General features: G+C 43.8%; 2 protein-coding genes across 2 annotated transcripts in view; one reads left to right on the top strand and one right to left on the bottom strand.

Annotated features, from left to right (window-relative positions):
- The window catches only part of GTF3C1 (general transcription factor IIIC subunit 1), a 75,813-nt gene extending 61,241 nt beyond the window's left edge, over positions 1 to 14,572 (bottom strand). Inside the window, exons 1-5 of the mRNA XM_054582783.1 lie at positions 14,298 to 14,572; positions 11,444 to 11,653; positions 8,375 to 8,551; positions 7,119 to 7,262; positions 3,629 to 3,725 (exon numbers count right to left, since the gene is read on the bottom strand). Coding sequence (XP_054438758.1) covers positions 3,629 to 3,725; positions 7,119 to 7,262; positions 8,375 to 8,551; positions 11,444 to 11,653; positions 14,298 to 14,518 — 849 coding nt within the window. The 5' untranslated portion in view covers positions 14,519 to 14,572. The remainder of the gene's footprint in view (positions 1 to 3,628; positions 3,726 to 7,118; positions 7,263 to 8,374; positions 8,552 to 11,443; positions 11,654 to 14,297) is intronic.
- Positions 14,573 to 14,777: 205 nt separating this feature from the next.
- Positions 14,778 to 18,090, top strand: part of KATNIP (katanin interacting protein) — a 181,717-nt gene continuing 178,404 nt past the window's right edge. Inside the window, exon 1 of the mRNA XM_054582782.1 lies at positions 14,778 to 14,803. Within this exon, the coding sequence (XP_054438757.1) occupies positions 14,797 to 14,803 (7 nt within the window). The 5' untranslated portion in view covers positions 14,778 to 14,796. The remainder of the gene's footprint in view (positions 14,804 to 18,090) is intronic.

The raw sequence follows: 18,090 nt of genomic DNA, 5'->3' as shown, positions 1-18,090 counted from the left end.
GGAGACTTTCCTAAAGAAATTCTGGGAGGTTATATAGGGGTGACAATGAGGCAGAGGGAGGTAGAGAAAGAAGAGCCTTTTCACTGTATAACTTCGTATTGTTTTGACTTTAACCAGCTAAGTGTATTAATTATTAATATACATACACACCCCTCCCACAGGCAGTGGAACAAATAGAAAAAATATCTTAAACGATTTAAAAAATTTCAGTCTCTGTGCAGTTTCACCATTCACCCTTCACTCACATTTTTTGCAAGGTGATACAACCAAAACGACCGTAGTGCATTCGAATTGCAGGGGTTACCAACGCCCAGCATCCAGTACTGGCCAAGTTTTTTCATATGTATGTAAGTTACTTGCCAACATTGAAAAGTGAGAGATTTTATATAAAAACCCACATTCTGGCTTCTCTTGAAAAATAAGATCTGGCAATCAATCCTAAGGCTGTGCTTCGTGGCACCCGCCAGCAGGAGCTGCGGACAGCTCCTCCCTCCAGACAGGCACGCCGGTCTCCATGGTGCCAGCGCCTTCACGCTCCCGTGAGGCCCTTGCACAGGGAGGCTGAAGGTCAGTTTCCATTGATCACCATTTTTGTGCGGCTTTTCTTTTATGACAGTTAAGAGGAAAACTAAATATTTCTTGAATCCATACTGATATCAAGCCATACTTCTCCACCTCTCCCTACACCTGACCTGTTTGACTCATTTATATTGACCTCCTTGCCACTGCTGACACTTGATTTTGCAACCCCTGGAATAGTGAGTTAAGTTACCACTTACAAGTTACAGACTGAACAACAGGAGGCACTCAGGACTAAGAGTTGTTAGCTGAGTCTCCAAGGTTTCCTCTTACACTCTGGGGGATAGAGAGGAACAAATGTCTGTGGGCTGCTGCTGCCACATATGTGAGATCAGCTTTCAGACTAGCCACCACTGTAGCTGTTGGGCGGCAGGACATATGGCTATCAAGGAAACACAGAAGACTCACATATGGCACATTCAAACCCACGGGCTTGGAAATGGCACCTACCATCAATCTAGTTGTGCCCCTAGCATTGTGGAAAGACCCCTTGGAAACTCATCCATCAAACCCCAGCCCTTAACATATGGTCCTGAGCCCTGGCCCATACTAGATGAGAGGGGGTGATGCAGTCCAGTTTTCTGGGGGCTGCCATAAAGGACTCGCATTCTGCCCAGCAAGAAGAGAAAGAAGCAATAGGAGCTCCCCAGCCATCACTCTTCCCAAAGTTAGCATCTATATTCATGTTATCAAACTCATCTATAGGCTAAGTATTTACTAAATCCTGCCAAGGTCACTCTGAACTCTATTTCCAGTTGCCAAGTGAATGTCTTATAAGATCTTCATAGTCAATAAATCCGAAAATCAAATTTGTCGCCTATCTCATCCTTACTCAAACTTGTTCCTTTTTCTATACTCGACTTTATTCCTATATTAATATATTTACTCAATACATATATTTAATGAGCCTTTACTGTGGGTCAGGCATTCTGCTTATGGTTGGGGGGGGCCGGGCGGGGCTCAGCAGTGAGGACATGGTCCCTGGTCTCCTGATCTGGCCCTCAAGTTCCAGCCTACTTCTCTAAGTGGTGCTCATCCACGCCACGCAAGGCCCCGCCATTTGGCTGTATACCCTGGCTTCGGACATTCACCAAGGCCTAGCAGTGTCTCCAGAAACACTTCCAGCCAGTCACTTACCTGCCTGAGGCAACAGCATCTACCTTGCATCCCCACTTTCAGTCTCTCTTCTGTTGACCAGTTCATTTCCCGAACACTCTTCTCTTCTGGTAAATTACCCACTTCTGACTTGCCCCCAGCATTTTATCCCAACTCCTCTTGCCTGGTACTAAGACATTTCTTATGTGGCCCCAGCCATCCCTTCCAGCCGACTTCTAAAAAAAAAAGAAAGAAGTCCCACAGCCTCCCACAGCTCCATACCTTTGCTCAAGCGGTTCTCCCTCACCTGAAATGCCACTTTCCCTTGTCTACTTTGGGAACACTTAATTTTCAGAGCCCAGCTCTGTAACTTGCTCTATAAAGCTTCTCCCAACTCTCTGAAAAAAAGAAAAAACACCTCTCTCTTTTCTTGGAGTTCAGGCATATCTTTCTAAGTAGCATTCTAGCCTGTGTGCTTGTTTCTGTCCCTCTAGACAGACTGCTCCATGAGAGCATGAAATGTCATCCTCATTAATTTTTTGTCATCTTAGTGTGGAACATGGCTCTGACTCAAAGTAAACATTCACTAAAGTTTTCGTTGAATGAATAAATGAAACAATGTCCTGTAACAGGTAAGTCCCATTGTTTAAGATAGTCCGTAGTGCTGGCCTGAGACCGGACCAGCCCTGTCTCCCCACCCCCAAGTGACTCAATAAGGCAGAAGGTTTCAGTCTCCATTGCCTGCATGGGCTGGACAAGAAATATAAAGAAAAAAGTGGGCAGATTATGCACATTCATTAAGCATGTAGGAGTTTTCTTCATTTCTATAAGGGTCTCTTAAGAAGCCTTAAAAGTCTACTTTTTATTTTTCTACTTTTGACAGAGACTCAGATACAGAAATATTTGTCTCCTACCACAAACTGCAGTGCAGACACACACATAAGGACAAATGGCACTGACTGCCTCTGTGTCTGAGAGGTGAGAGCTGACCAGCGCGTGGCCAGCCCCAGGTAACTGTTGTCGTGACAGACTGAAGGCCCAGGCTTGTCAGAGCTTCTGATATTTCCAGGGAAGCTGGAAACGTAGATCTCGTATGTGAAATCTCAGTTTAAAAAAAAAAATTTACCAATGTGCGGGCCAAATCTCATGCATACACCTTGGTTTGTAACCTGTGCTTTAAAGACAGCCGGGCATGCAGTGAATCTAGCAAGAGGGGCAGATCCCTTCCTTGCTGAACAATGAAAGCAGAAACTAGAGCTTCACTGATGCAGCACAAGGTGAGCAGAGTACCCTGATGTCTATAATCAGACTCTAAACTATGTTCCTTTGGGGACTAATTCCGGTTACCCCACCCCAAAATCTTGACTTTAAATTGCAAGTTTCAAGTTCTATTTAACCTACAGGGCAATTTGCTTTTCTCTCATTTCTAATGTTGGTTTTTTCTTAACTGCCACTGAAGATCGCTCAAATCAGACCAGAAGCAGCATCACCTCCATGCTTTCTCCCTCCCGTTCTCACTTCATCACTGGCTCTACTCTTGGGATCAAAGACAAAGCAGGTGAGTAACTGCTTCTCTGCCCGTGTCATCTCACCTCCTTCTTAGTAGTTTCACTGGTATGTCAACATAAAACCACAAACAAAATTACAAGCTTAATTATGAAAGTAAATCTACACACCCAGATTTACCACTCCATGTGAAATTTTATAGCAGGTCTTAGAGCAAACCCCAGGGGAAATGGAAGTCAGTCAAGCGGAAGAAGGACTTAAGTGAAGGATTTAGCAATTCTTTTGTTCTATAAAACAAAGGAAAGCCCCACTTGTTTCATGGTTAGGGAGAGTCAAGTGCATAGCAGGGCTTTTGATTACAACACATTCGATTTACACTTGACAAAGATCTTCATGCTGTGGTGTAGGTCAGCTCAGCCCAGCACATGGGAAGCCCCAGGCAGCTCACCAGTTCCTCCCGCAGCTTTCCTAGCGTCTCTATCTGGTTACTCCGCGCGCTCAGCACCACCGAAAGCTTCTCCATGAGGATGTCGTATTTGCTCCTCCTTCGAGAAACACAAATGGTTCATTTTTTCAAACCTATTGTTAAAGACTGTCTAGTTTTCAAGCAAGTTTTCAAGTCCAACTCGTGAACTTTATGGCTGGAGAGGCTGGGGCTCTGAGTGGTTTGGCCACACAGCCAGGGCACCTCACTAGCGACAGTGTAGACTAGACTCTATGGCTGAGCTTTACTGAAATGATTCTTTAAAATGCACTACATTTTAATTAACATCTTAAAGTTTAGAATACTTCCTTATCAATTACTTGGTGAGGAAGGACAAGGTTTATTTCATAAAGAATGTGAGTTAATAAGCTTTCCTAAGATTCAGGTCCATCACGTGAACCTAGGTTGCCTGCCTCAAACCCAGTATTCTCTGTACTAGGTCATGATGCCACTCTGATTCTGAAGCCCTGATTTCTACTCCTGAGTTGACTAGACTGAGTGATCCCTCCTTCCATTGCATTTTTATTCTGAAGTGAATGTCACAAAAAATGCTTCCAAGCTGAAGGCCACCAAAGGAAGCTACTATTCAGGAGAGACTGGTTCCTCACTGCCTGAGCTTGGAGGAGGCTGGGGGAGGGGTGCAGAAAGGAGCCCTGTTGCCAGGGCAGCTGGGGAAGGAGAACTTGGCTTTAACTGCCTACAGGCCTAGGGGCAGGGAGGGCTTCTGTGTGGGATCCAGAGACTGCATCCACTTCTCCATTTTTACTGCCTCTCAAGGAATGAAAGACTAAATGAAGAGACAGGTATTTACTGCATAGGAACTACTACCAAGCAGTATAACGTGGCCATTGTACAGAAGAGCAAACAGTGCTTCAGAGAGGCCAAGTGACTTTGCCTAAGTCAGGCACAAGAATTTAAATGCAGATTTTCACTTAGTCCATTGTTCTCTCTTCTACTCACAGCCACCACCCTATGTTCTTTATGGATCACAGGCTACACATCCTGTATGAGTTTGGTGATTGAGGCACTTAACCAGTAGACAGTATGACTAAATAATTAAAATCCAAATGATCAAAATATAATTCTAATGTATTACAAGGGAGGACCCCAAAAACCCAGAATTATCTTCTGGAAGCCCATTGTAGTACAGGCTTCCTCTGCTAGGTGAGTGTTCTAGAAATCCATCTATATCAATGTACCAGCTGGTGTTGTGAGAGGCTGCGTTTGGCTTCAGTGATTTTTTTTAAGACTCTTTCAACATGTTTTCCCATTTTATTATGGATGATTTATTGGGTTGGCCAAAAAGTCTGTTTAGTTTTTCCATAAAATAAAAGACACATTTTTCATTTACACCAGTAACTTTATTGATTTGGATATTTTGAGTATGTCAGCTATCTCCTGTGTGGTATAACACTGATTGCTCTCAATTAATGTTTTGATTTGATTTCTATCAACTTCAACTGGTCTACCTGTTTTCACTGGATGGAATATCATCCAGTGAAAAATCTCCAGCCTGAAACTTTGCAAACCACTTTTGACACATCTGATCAGGCACAGCACCTTCTCCATATACTGCACAAACCATTTTTTTGTGTTTCAGTTGTGTTTTTACCTTTCTTGAAATAATAAAGCATAATATGTTGAAAATGTTGCGTGTTTTCTTCCATTTTCAATATTAAGATGGTTACACCAAAGTTCACCAATTTTGGTAAGTTTTTCTTTTTAAATGCATGGTGATATGACAGCTGTCACACTACAATATAACAAAATTGTTTAGAAGGAAGTTAAAGACAACTAAGTGCTACTAGCACCATCTTACAGGAAAAATCAAACTTTTTGCCAACCCAATATGAGCATACCTGGCCACACCACGCTTAGTGTTCAGTAGTTTTTGAACAAAAATGGAATGACCCCTGTACCCCACCCTCCCTATTCACCCGATCTCGCCCCGAGCGACTCTTTTTTTGGTCTCTTTCCGCAATAAAAAAAGTCCTCAAAGGGAGAGGTTTTGCTGATGTGGAAGAGGTGACACAAAAAATGGTAGAGGCACTAAAAGGCATCAGAATCAACGAGTTCAAAAACTGTTCTGAGCAGGAGAAAAAAACATCTCAGTAAGTGTATTGCATCAAAAGGAGAGTACTTTGAAGGTGACTGAAGTTTAAACATGTAAGAATAAATACACCATTTTTTTATAAATAAATTCCATATTTGGGGGGGTTTCTCCTCATATTTCTAAAACATAGATCTGAAGACAAAATCAGAGGGACATTTTCATTCCTGGAAATCCTTAGTCAATAGTGAGTCCACACATGCACATCAGGCATTCCTTTGGGCCAATCCCTGTGCTATGTCGTGGGTACCGTAAACTTTAAAACTTATACTAAATCCTGAGTGTTTACCTACACTCCCTCCCCTTTTGGAGGGTGTGCCTGGCCACTGGGTAGAAGGCAGAGCCTCTGTCATTTGAGGACTGAACCAGAGTCAGTACCTGTGGTCCAGGGAAGGAGTCTGCCTAATGCCTCCCTTGACACTGCCCACCTCGGTGGAGGACTGGGGCTCACAGCTGACTCACACAAGGGCACTCATTCTAGGCGCTGCACCAGCTTAACCCTTTCCCACCCTGGTCTCTGCCCCTTCCACAAATGAGGGCATGGGGCGGTAAAGTCTAGACTGAGACCTCTCTGCGGTGTGGTGGAACCTTTCTTTCCCCCATTCCTATGCCAGGTAATTAGTCACCCCAACGAGGAAGATTTAAGAGTCAGAGACTCGCCCTACTCAGTGTGGCTCAGTTGGCCGGGCATCACTGTACAAACTGAAAGGCCACTGGTTCGATTCCCAGTCAGGGCAAAAACCTGGGTGGCAAGTTTGGTTCCCTGGTGAGAGGGTGCATAGGAGAGCAACTGATTAAGGTTTTTCTCTTCCTTTCTCCCTCCTGCCCCTCTCTCTAAAAAATAAATAAATATTTAAGAGTCAGGGAGCCTCGCTCCCAGAGACTCTCTGGTTCTCAAGAAGGGAATAATTTTTTAAAAATCAGCTTGATGTACTGACTATGATCCACAGATAGATAGCCACATAATGTAATCATTTAGTAAAGCCTCACCATCTAATCCATACAGGTTGATTACTATAGCTACATGTTGTAAAAACATGACAATTTTAAATGGATACAATTCAACCTCAACTCTACCATCATAACAAAACAAATTTAGCTTATTTTTACTTTTACATTCCCCCAAAATACCACCAAAATATTAGTAGTACCTATTGCTGGGTTGTGAGGTTACTCTTTTCTGCAGAATTTCCAGGTTTTCTAATTGAGCATGACTTATTTTTTCGTATTCAGAAATAGATAGTAAATATCTTTTTAAAAAGCTAATGTAGTTTTCTGATTTGGCCTCTGATTTTTCACGGCTGCAATATGGATATGAGAGTATTTTGGTCTCATAGCGCTCACCTGTCCACGTGAAACCTGTTCAGGAGGAGGAGGATTGAGTGCTGCTGGGCTCCAGTGGGTAATCGGATCACATGTGACTGCATCGTAATGAGCCCATTTTTGTTCAGAATTTTCCTATGATAATGGAGCTTCCCCGCGTCAACCCTGGAGGAGAGGATCAGTGTCATTTTCCTTTGTTGGTTGCTTTCATCCACCAATGTAGAGAGCCTTTCACCTGGACATAAATACCAGAGATACACACCTCCTACCCAGACTACCTAGAGAACAGTCCTTGTGAAATCATGGCCTTGGAAAGAACAGCCATTGCTCAGCCTAGAAGGATCCACACCACCAGGAAAGGTAGGTGGGGAGATGGGAGTAGAGGCCAGGGCAAATAGAGCAGGAAGGGATGGCCAGGAGACTGATCAAATATAAGGAGATAATCAAACATGGCCAATAACTAGGGTGATCATACATCCTGGTTTGCCAGATGGTCCCAATTTATGCCCACTTCCTTGGCATCCCTTCTAGTCAGCTCCACCGCCCACTCTCCATGTCTGATTTGGACAATAACTTATATGGTCATCTCAGGGTCTCTTAAAAAAGAAAGCATTGTGCCCTGGTATGGCTCAGTTGGTTGAGCATTATCTCACAAAGCAAAAGTTTGCCAGTTCGATTCCTGGTTAGGGCACGTGCCTGGATTGTGGGTTTGGTCCCCAGCTGGGGTGTGTATGAGAGGCAATTGATCGATGTTTCTCTCTCGTATCGATGCTTCTCTCCCTCTCTTTCTCTCTCCCTTTCCCTCTTTCTAAAAATAAATACAATCTTTAAAAAAAAGAAAAAAAAAGAAAGCATTGTGCTCCCAATCATCATGATTTGGGGACTGTGGAGATGACAAGGATAAGAGGAACAGGGAAGACAAGTCAGCAGGCTCCTGCTTAGATGTGGCATAATGATCAGTGAGCCCTATCATTTAAAGCAGAGAAACAAAGTACCCCCTTACTTCAGTGACTTTCAACCTTTTTCATCTCATGGCACACATAAACTAATTACTAAAATTCTGCAGCACATCGAAAATATGTATATTTTCTGCTGATCTGACAAAAAAAAGGTATAATTTTGATTCATCCACACTGGACAGCTATTGCTGTGCTGGATATTGTCATTTTTTTATTTGATAATCTAAGGGGAAAGAGGTCAGTGTCTCTGACTAAATATTCAGGTACTGCCTGTTGTAAAAATTCTTGTGGCACACTGGTTGAAAATCGCTGCCTTACTTGAAAGCAGTGCTGTGGAGGTCTCGCTGGAGCTCCCCCTGCCACCGGGACCGGCCCAATCGCTCCAAAATGCAGTAGGAGAAGTCGGGGAGTTTCAGGTCAGGGTCCCCCTCCAAGCCTATCAAGGCCCTGTAACGCATGTCCTGGGAGGCAACGATGATCAGTTTCTTCCCCCACCTGCAAATCAGAGACAATGACATGAAGAAATAACTTTTTGAATTTATGAAAATCAAAGAATGAAAAAGCTGAACCTTGGAGAATCAGCATTTTCTGCTCCTTCTTAGGGGTTCACAACCCCCGAATTAAGCTGGTGTCAGTCTCAGTACTAATGCGTAGCGTTCAGGGTAAGCAGCGCCAATGTCATCCCTTCTTGTTTAAAGCCTTCCTAGGCCTTGCCAGGCACTGAGACCAAATCCCCGGCTCCCCGCCTGGGCCTAGAATGTCCTACACACCTCCCATGGCTCTGCTCCTGACCCACAGTGGCCCTGCTGGTTCTGAAACAAGCTGTTTCCTTTTCCTGGCTGTTCTTTTCCAGGGTCTTTAGGTGACTAAAGTGACTGATTCCTTCTTATCACTCAGGTCACTGCTCCGATGTAAACTTCTCAGGCCTCCCCCAAAATGGTAACCAGAGTACATCCCCCACCTTTGACCATTACTTCCACATTCCTCACAGTACCCAGCTCTCTTGGAAATGGGTTATGTATATATGACAGTCCTGTCTGTCTCCCCTTATTCAAACACAAGCTCCTAAGAGGGGGTACATTGTTGACTTGTCCACCGGGACATCCTTCCAGCCTAGAATGACTTTGGCGCACCACAGAAGCTCTGTAAATATTTGTTAAGTGAATGAACTAGCCTACTGAACTAGACAGATAAAATAAACTTGAGAGTCAAAAACAAAAACAATGAACTATGTAATCAGTGGACCTGCATGTAGCCTGTTGAAGACCAGGCCTTGGACAAATCATTTGTTTTTCCCACTAACTTGGTGAGTAAAAAATGGCATATAAGAGGCCAAGAATACCACCTGGCAGGGCTCTGAGATACCCTGGCTAACAGCACTGATTTCTCTGCAGAGGCCTGACAGGCCCCGTCACACTGCCTTGCCTGCTAACTCAAATGCATGCCTTCGGCAGACTGGCCCACTCCACTCACACAGTCTTGGGGTCCAAGCCCTGCAGCAGAGATCCCATGAGGGTGTGTGGGCAAAGATCCCCCCACTCACTCACTCACTCCTTGGCATCGAGATACACCCAATCACAGAAGCCCCCTTTCCTCGATGAATGAATCACCAAGGGTCCATAGATGGGCTTGAGCCAGCATCTACTTGTCATAGCCTATTATTTACAAAGCCTGACCACAAGGTCTGCCTTCAGTCACATCACTCAGTCTGACTGTTCTCCTTTCTCACACTCACTCACTTCTACCACCAACTAGGCAAAAACAAAAAAAAGAAAAGATGAGGTTATTTTCGGTTTAACTTAACTGTAGTTTCCTTCATATTGTAACCTATAATTAGTCTCCTGCAGAGTTGTAGAAATCTGTACAGTCCATCTTCAAAAAGATGTGGTTGTGAATACACGTGAAAGAGTGCATGTCACAATCTTAGGACCTATGCTCTCTGGTCTCAAAGCAGGCTCACGGAGTTAAATTGGAAGAAGTAAGTTGGGAAAAGAAAGTTTGAAAACTGGGGAACTGATTTCCTGCATTAAAATGTACTCAGATTAGCTTATTACCCTGTATTATCAAATTCCACTGATTCCAATTAGCTGATGCAATGACTCCTGTTAAGCTCAATTTGCAGACTGTGGTCATCACACAGATTATCAAATACCAGTTAAAGACTATGCAAATACAGCCAGGTGCATAAGGATACCCCACACCAGAATAAAGAAACCAAAGAGGAAAGAAAAGGAAGAGAAGGCAGGTTTGGGGTAAAGGGGTAGGGGGCAGGTTATTGAAGCATCACATGTGACACTTGGGAGGTCTGGAGATGAGACAAAGCCATGGGGAGCAGCCAACATTTAAGGGGTGAAAGAAAGTTGGGAGTCCACAAAGGAGCCGGTGTGGAACAGCTACAAGAACAGAAAAACAAAACAGAGAATGAAGCAACAGGGGAAAAACCTTTAAAAGTCCCTAACAGTGTACACGGGTCAAGGAGATTAAGAGCCTGCCAGAGTCCCAGGCTTGTTAATAGGAATCCTGGAACATAAGATTTTGGTGAAGTGATAAAGGCAGAAATCAGGACTACAGTGGGCAGGGGAATGGAGGGGAGAAGAAGAGGGAGAAAGAGTGAAGGGAGTGTAGCTAGTTCTTCCAATAAATACGGCTGCGGCCTCAGAGAGGAAGAGAGCTATATCTATAGGGATCTGAGGTCAAGAGAAGGTCCTGCTGCAAGAAGGGCAAGTCATGTTAATGTGTGGACAAGAGAGCACCAGACCACAAGGAGAAGCTGAAGATAAAGGAGGAAGAGGAGCTAACTAGCAGGGGTAGGAAAGAGCATGAGCATGAGGAATGGGAACTGAACTGGGGAGGAGAAGAGAAGAGGAGAAAGAAAAGCATCCCAATTACAGGGCCACAGTTTTTCATTTCCTCTGAGATGAAGGATGAGGAAAGAAATGTGCAGAAGTCTGCAACTGAGGAAGAAGGTAGAAGTTAGGAGACTTCACACTGGTAGCTTCTCCCTAGTTCAGTAAAGTAGAAAGGGAGGCGGGAATGGGTGTAGGTAGGGGTCCAGAAAATGAAAACTTAGATTAGTCACTCTGGGAAACTGGGGTCCTGAATAAAGACTCACAAAAGGACTAATGGGCAGCACAGGGCCCAGCTTGGACAGAGAATGAAAGGCGCCAATCCAAAGGACAGCTGCCTGCTCTGCCCCGCTGGGCTAGACTATGAATACAAATGGAAAGAAAGGCAGGCCTCCCTGAGCAAAGTCAGTGCAAACAACAGTGCAGGGATGAGGCTCCCTGACAGACACTGAGGCTGCAGACCGATTCTGGTGCTCTGACTACACCTCTGACTTCAAAGCAGGAAGAGTCTCATGAGTTTCTGATGGTGCAAATCAGTTACCTGCCAAAGGCTTCCGCCATCGTACAACGGGGCTGCAAAGACTTAGTTCTGATGTCATTGGTAATGTTTTTCCTCTCCTTAAAGTACCGGCATGAGCCCTGGATGCCATCCTTATTCTCTAAGATCATATGAATGGGGTAGACATCCTCCAAAGGAACCGGATCCCTCTTGGACTCCAAAATTCCAGTTTCCAAATCGATTTCTTCATACCTAAGGAGGAAAGCACAAATATCAAGCCACAACTCAGCTTCAGAAATAATACATGTTTGGTGCATTGTGAGAACCTCCTACGGAGATCAGAGAGAAGTGAGATCACTCAGTCTTCCTGCATTACAAATGCAGATCATCTTGACCAGCAGCGTCCTCTGCCCCAGAAAACAGACCTTTCCAGGCTTCTCCAAATCCACTCCAGGAGCTGAGTGCTGGAACCAGAATCACCATACTGGCCCAAGTCATGGTCTTTTGGCACCTAGTCTCCAAACCACCAGGTCTGGACTTAATGATTCAAGGTTTTCCTCCTTTAAGTTGTCGTCTTTCCATCTCTTCTTAGTTATCTCTTTAGTATCTTCATCCATTTTCAACTATCACTTGCATGTTAATAATTTTCGCCATTGAATCCTCAATACTAGTTTTCCCCCAAACATCAATCCTGTCTTTAGTTGTCTACTAAACACCTAAAATTCAATGAAATCAAAGCCAAAGTTTTGACTGCCTCTCCCCACCACCCCATAAATCCCTCCTTGCCCTCCCTGGTACCACATTCTCCAAGTTGCCCCTTATCAATACCAGAGAGACACTTTTGACTTGTGTTTTTTCTTTTATCCAGTCAGCCAAGTCTGTCGCGTTCTCCATAGAAATCTTGTTCATGTCTTGCATAATTGAAGCTAAATCCCAAATACACTTTTCAACACTTTCCTCCTTGCCCTCTCTGCGGCCTCTGCACTGTTTACCCTTCCATTCTCAAATCACATCCTCTCAAGCTTCCAGGACACCACTCTGGCCTGCTGAGCGCTCTCTTTCTCTAGCCACATCTAGGCTTCTTCTGAAGGTTCCTAGTCCTCCAATGTGGCTTTAAATGTAGGTGTACCTCAAGGCCATCTCTTAAGGCTTCTAATTCCAATATGCTCTCTCATGGATGATCCTAGCCAACAGCTTTAATTATCAGCCATATGGGATATGTCTAGCTTGGTCCATACCTCTGGCCTGCTTTCACTCCCTTGAGGCCAGGTGTTTACTGAACAGAATCTCCACTTGCATAACTCAAAGGAACCTCAAACACAATGTGTCTGAGTACATTCAGCCCCTTGCCCACTTCCCCCACAACTCAAACACTGTGCTGCTCTTCTTGTGTTCCTTCCCACAGTGATGGGCATCAGTATTCCCCCAGGTGCACAAACATCAGGAACTAAAGGGTATCACTCTTGATTCCCACTTTTCCTTATACCTCACACCTAATCAGTCATCAAATCCTTTTGAGCCTTCTGCCTCATGTCTCGATTCTATCCATCCCTTCTCTTCATCCTACCCCTCACTACGGTAAGCTAAACCATAACTGTTTTTTTGTGACTGGAGTAGTACAAATCTCTCAATTTCACTCTTTGCCCCTAATCTAACCTTCCCTTGAGAGGCTTCCAACTGTCCTTTTGATAAAGGATAAACTCTTTAGGTGGATGAAAAGACCATTGATTACCTTTCCAGTCCAATTTAGTTAAGGATGTAGTGTATTCTATACCCAAACTTCCTGGATTCTAGTTCTGAGTTATGCCCTCGCTAGTTGATGACCTTGAACAAATCACTTAACCTCAATTTTCTCTTCAGGAAAATGGGGATAATAATACCTACCTCCAAATTTTGTTGTAAAAATTAAATAACTTGCTACATGCCAGGATCTTAGAACAGTCCCAGCTCACAATAAGCATACATATGTGTCAACTACTATTCCTCACTCCCTACCTCCAGTTCTACACTTCAACCAAACTTATTTCTCTATCTTCAGGCTTTCACATTTGCTGTTCACTTTTCAAAATACCCTGGCAACGGGCCACCAAAACAAAGTCTCGTTTTGGCCAGGTTCACCTCTGAGAACCTCTCCTCTCCCTCACAATATGGCTTAAGAGCAAAGTCTCTTTAGACAGAGGCCTGGGTTCACATCAACACATAGTCACTTACAGTGTCGGTAACTCTAGACATATTACTTATCATCTCGCTAGGACTCGGTTTACTTTTCTGCAAAATGGGGCAGATAACACCATCCACCATGAGGATGTGTTACTGTGAGGATGAAATGAATTTAATCTCCTGAAGCTCCCAGAACAAGATCTTAGAATAGTATCAGATAATCAATAAATTCTAGCTATTGACAATAATTATTATTCTACCTATTATTATTAATAAGATCTCAATAAAGCCTAGCTATTATTATTATTATTATTATGGCTAAGCTTGTTGTTATGCAGATCTCATTCCTTCTCTGTCTCCAGTCTTGATCTGAACGGCCTTGCCACTCCAACCATACCCTCCACTGTAGAGAAAATACTCTCTGAAGCTCGAATAATATCCCCCCAGTCCTGCTCACCATCACCCCAAACTTACATACGGACATAATGGGACATCACCAGACGACTCCTCAATACATCAGACCATGACCCCCAACTCGATCAGACGCCTGGGCCCTGCCAGGTATGAGGGACGCCAAATCAGCTTTATAAAGCGCCCCCATTAGACTCTGGGTGTCCCACGGCTCCATTCCTTTCCCCCACACTCCTTCCGTCGGAACCCGGTCCCCTCCAGGCTCCATCAAACCCCAGGCTCTGAGCCTACCCGCCCTCCCGCCCCTCAAGGCCAAGCCGCTGACCGGTCCTGGAGCTGGAGGTCGGGTCGCTCTCGAGGTTCCTCATAGAAGCTGATGCCCGGGTGCGTGGCAAGGGCCCTCCACAGAAACTCCTGCGTGTAGGGCTCCAAAGGCAGCGGGAAGGGCGGCACTCGGGTTTCCAAACGGCTCCACAGCGCGGGCAGACACAGGCCATCAAGCCCTTCGAGGGCCACCTCGTCCAACAACGACTCGAGCGCGTCCATTGCTACTTCACTTGGCAGCGCCCGCAGCGCCTGCGCACCAAGGCGTCAAGGACCCCGATCCAGCGCGCCTGCGCACAACGAACGGCAACACCGAAGGCGGGTCGGACCGACAATTGAAGGAGGAGTTCCAGAGCGTTACTTGACGTCACACCCTTGGGGGCGGGCTCAGTACGTGAAGCCCCACTGCCATTGGTCCGGAACCCCACAGTAACCAGGGGAACTGCAAACAGTACAGAGGCCGCTTCCGGTTTAAGCACCCGGAACCACCGCCTCTAGGGATGGACGGTGAGTGTTCATGGGCTCCTCCGCCCCCTCCCGCCCCACCCCTGCAGAATCCTAAGCCACAAACCCCTGGACCACCGCTGCCTCACCCAATGTGATCTCCAGTCTGAGGCGAAGGAAGCCTTAGTGGTCGGGGATGGGGAGAAGAGGCTGGGGGTTGGGGGAGTGGTCATTGTTTGGCCTGTGTCGAGCTGTGGTCGTGTAGGAATCCTGCACTGGCTGGGGGCTTAGTGAGGGGGTTTAGGTAGAGAAAGAAGAGCTAGACGTCTGAGGAGGGTCTTGTGTGTCTTAGGATGTGGACCTGTGGGATATGGGAGTTGGTATGGAGGGTAGCGTCATCAAGGGGAGTGCAGTCATAAGCTACTGGAAAACAGGACTTGGTAAGGGGAGTAGGGGAAGACTAGGGAATATTCTCTTCTGTATTCCGATGTTAATAGTACTGTTCAGTTCTAGGAACTCTGTTAGTGCTATCAAGCAACACCTCGCGAGCCTTCATAATAGCCCTTTGAGTTATCCCATGTGATCCCATTTTACGAATGAGGAAACTGAAGCGCAGAGAAGTTAAATAACTTGCCCCAAATCAGCCAGCCAGAAAGTGGCAGAGTGAGAAAGGAACCCAGACACTTTGTCTCTGGATCTGAATTATGAAGTTTGAGATTTTGAAGGGTCTTTAGAGGCCTTTCATTCCAGAGAATACAAATGTAGACACCTGCAGGGGCAAATCTAGTGGGCTGGATTGGGCTGTGACTGAAAATCAACCCTTCTGAAAGGGAAGCTTCTCTCTCAACGCTAATCAATTATTTTCCTGGGGCACTTCTCAAAATACCATGACGGTCAATCCATCTGAAGGCCATCTGCAGGCTGTGGGCCACCATTTAGGGGTTCCTGATTAGAATAATTGAATTGACAATTGAAAGCAATCTAAAAATAGGCTACTCTGGTATCATTTTGTAGATGGGAAGGCTAATGTCTAGAGAGACTGGTAGGGCCTGTGTTAGAATCCAGATGATTTTTCTCATTTTGCCACTGTCTCTCACTTCTGGGGGAATTTGTACCTTTGTGACATCTACTTAATTCAGTGGGTTTTGTTTTTTTTTTTAATTAACAGTATGTTATGTGCTTAAAAGTTGTCTTTGTCCTTTGTACTTCAGAGGTACTATAAAATGTCATTTGCCAGATTACCCTGTGGAAAGGTCAATGTATTACTGCTATATAACAATAATTCTCAAGTCATTTTGGTCTCAGGATGCCTTTTTACTCTTCAAAAGAGCTTTGTTTATGTATATTAATATCTATGATATTTACCATTTCAGAAATTAAAGCTGAGAAAAATCTTAAAACATTTATTTATTCAATTAAAAATAACAGCCCATTACTTCTGAATGTAAAAGGAAAAGTGGTATAATTTTACATTTTCTCAAATTTTTTCCATGTCTGGTTTAATAGAAAATAGCTAGACTCTCCTTTTGGTTTCAGCAACCAGACCTGTGCTGTTAATATGTGTGAAAAACTCAGGCTTCACATAGATACAGAGTTGGAACAAGAAATATTTTAATTGTCTTTTCTGATAGCTGCATATATTCTTCTTTGATACTATACCAAAGCTTAGCAAGTTGTAATTGCCTGAAGGTTACTCCCAACGTGACATCTGAAACCATGTTGGTGAACTTTTGTGCTCTTGTTACATTAAAACCCATTGGTTTATCTTGCTCTTCCATTGGATATTTTACCCATGTATGATTCTAGTAACTTAGGCATTGGTCATTTGGAAAATGTTACTTCACTGAATTATGCAAGTCTTCCAAATGTTGACATTGGAAATTTCATTACACAGTATCAGATGGCATATTATTACATAACATCAAAAATGATTCATTAATATTACCATCTATCTCATTTTCTTACTAGTTTAAGTGTTTGAAAACTATTAAACTCAACATAGTGGAAACAAGTTTTCTACCTGTTTTCACTTGAAAGATTGGATTTTATCATTGGCAACAAATGCTGTCAGTTGTTTCCTTGAAGTGAAAGGCTTACTCTCCTATTTGAAAAAGTGTCTGCCAAACCACCCAAGTCTGAATAACTATAGCTTGTTCTTCAAGTAAAAATCATGTTCTATAAAATATACAATATATGGCTAGATCAGCAGGCAACTCAATCACACGAGTGTTTTCTGGGATCAACCATTGTACTTGGGCATATAGCAGAAGTACCTTATATGTACATCCCATTTTCTTTTCCACCAGAATGTTAAAATATGTGCACTCATGGGTTGAGATTTAATAAAATTAATTATATTGTTTCATCAGGACAGTCTTAAAATGATTTTTTGTTTTATTGTGACTACATGGAAGAAAAAAGAAAAAAGAACTGCCAGTACAGTTTGCTGTCTCTGCCTTGTAGCCACTCAGGCTACAAACGGTTTTACCTACTCTTGCTTTTGCATCATCAGTACAAATGATCAACACAGTGAAAAAGTCTTAGAATTGTGGTGAAAAAAGTTTTGTTCTTGGGAACCTCTCTTCCTCATAGGATCAGTGGAACACACTTTTAGAAACATTGCTATAGACCATTATCAAAATGTCTGTGTATTCAGGTCTAATTTTTATCATCTTCACTCACCTAGGGCATTGTTATGGCCCAGTGGAGGAACCTGTTCATTTTCAGACTGGTTACAAAAAGGAAAACTTTTTTGTCTTTAAGAAAGTGTTTGCCTTAAGATTAGATTTATCATTCAAGGAATCCCTTTTGCCATTTCAATTTTTAAAACTTTGACTTACATTCCATTTTATAGGCACGTATCTATTGGGTAGGTAATTCATACATTGATGAATTGTGATTGTAACCAACTAGATAAGCCAAACCCAGGCTTATTAGAAAGGTGTTTACTTCCAAAATCACAAAACTTCAAATGACTACCAAGGATCCCCAAACTGGATTGTAGTTGGGTTTATTCTGCATGTCCAAATCACTGTAGCTTTTCACAGCATTTTCCCTGGCCCATCAGTTTTGACTGGGCTTGGTGATGCAGTATAATGTGATGCCAATAGTCCTGGGGACCCCATAGCTGCCCTGAATTTGAATCTCTGCTGTGTACTCTGACCTCTCTGAGCCATAGTTTTCCTGTCACTAAAATGGAGATGATGATGAAGCTTACCTTGCTTTGTTTGATAACCCACTGGTGAATTCATCATTGTGGATTCAAGGAGACTGCATGAATGCAACGAACACCAGGTCTAACATATAAAAAGTGCTCCTCCATGGTAGCTAATGCTGTCATTATGTGCAAG

The sequence above is a fragment of the Pteronotus mesoamericanus genome, unplaced genomic scaffold, assembly GCF_021234165.1.
Source record: "Pteronotus mesoamericanus isolate MK-2021 breed Mesoamerican mustached bat unplaced genomic scaffold, CSHL_Meso_final contig_72, whole genome shotgun sequence".
NCBI classification, from domain to species: Eukaryota; Metazoa; Chordata; class Mammalia; order Chiroptera; family Mormoopidae; genus Pteronotus; species Pteronotus mesoamericanus.
Note: the sequence above shows the minus strand (reverse complement) of the source record. Positions and strands in the feature narration are given on the sequence as shown.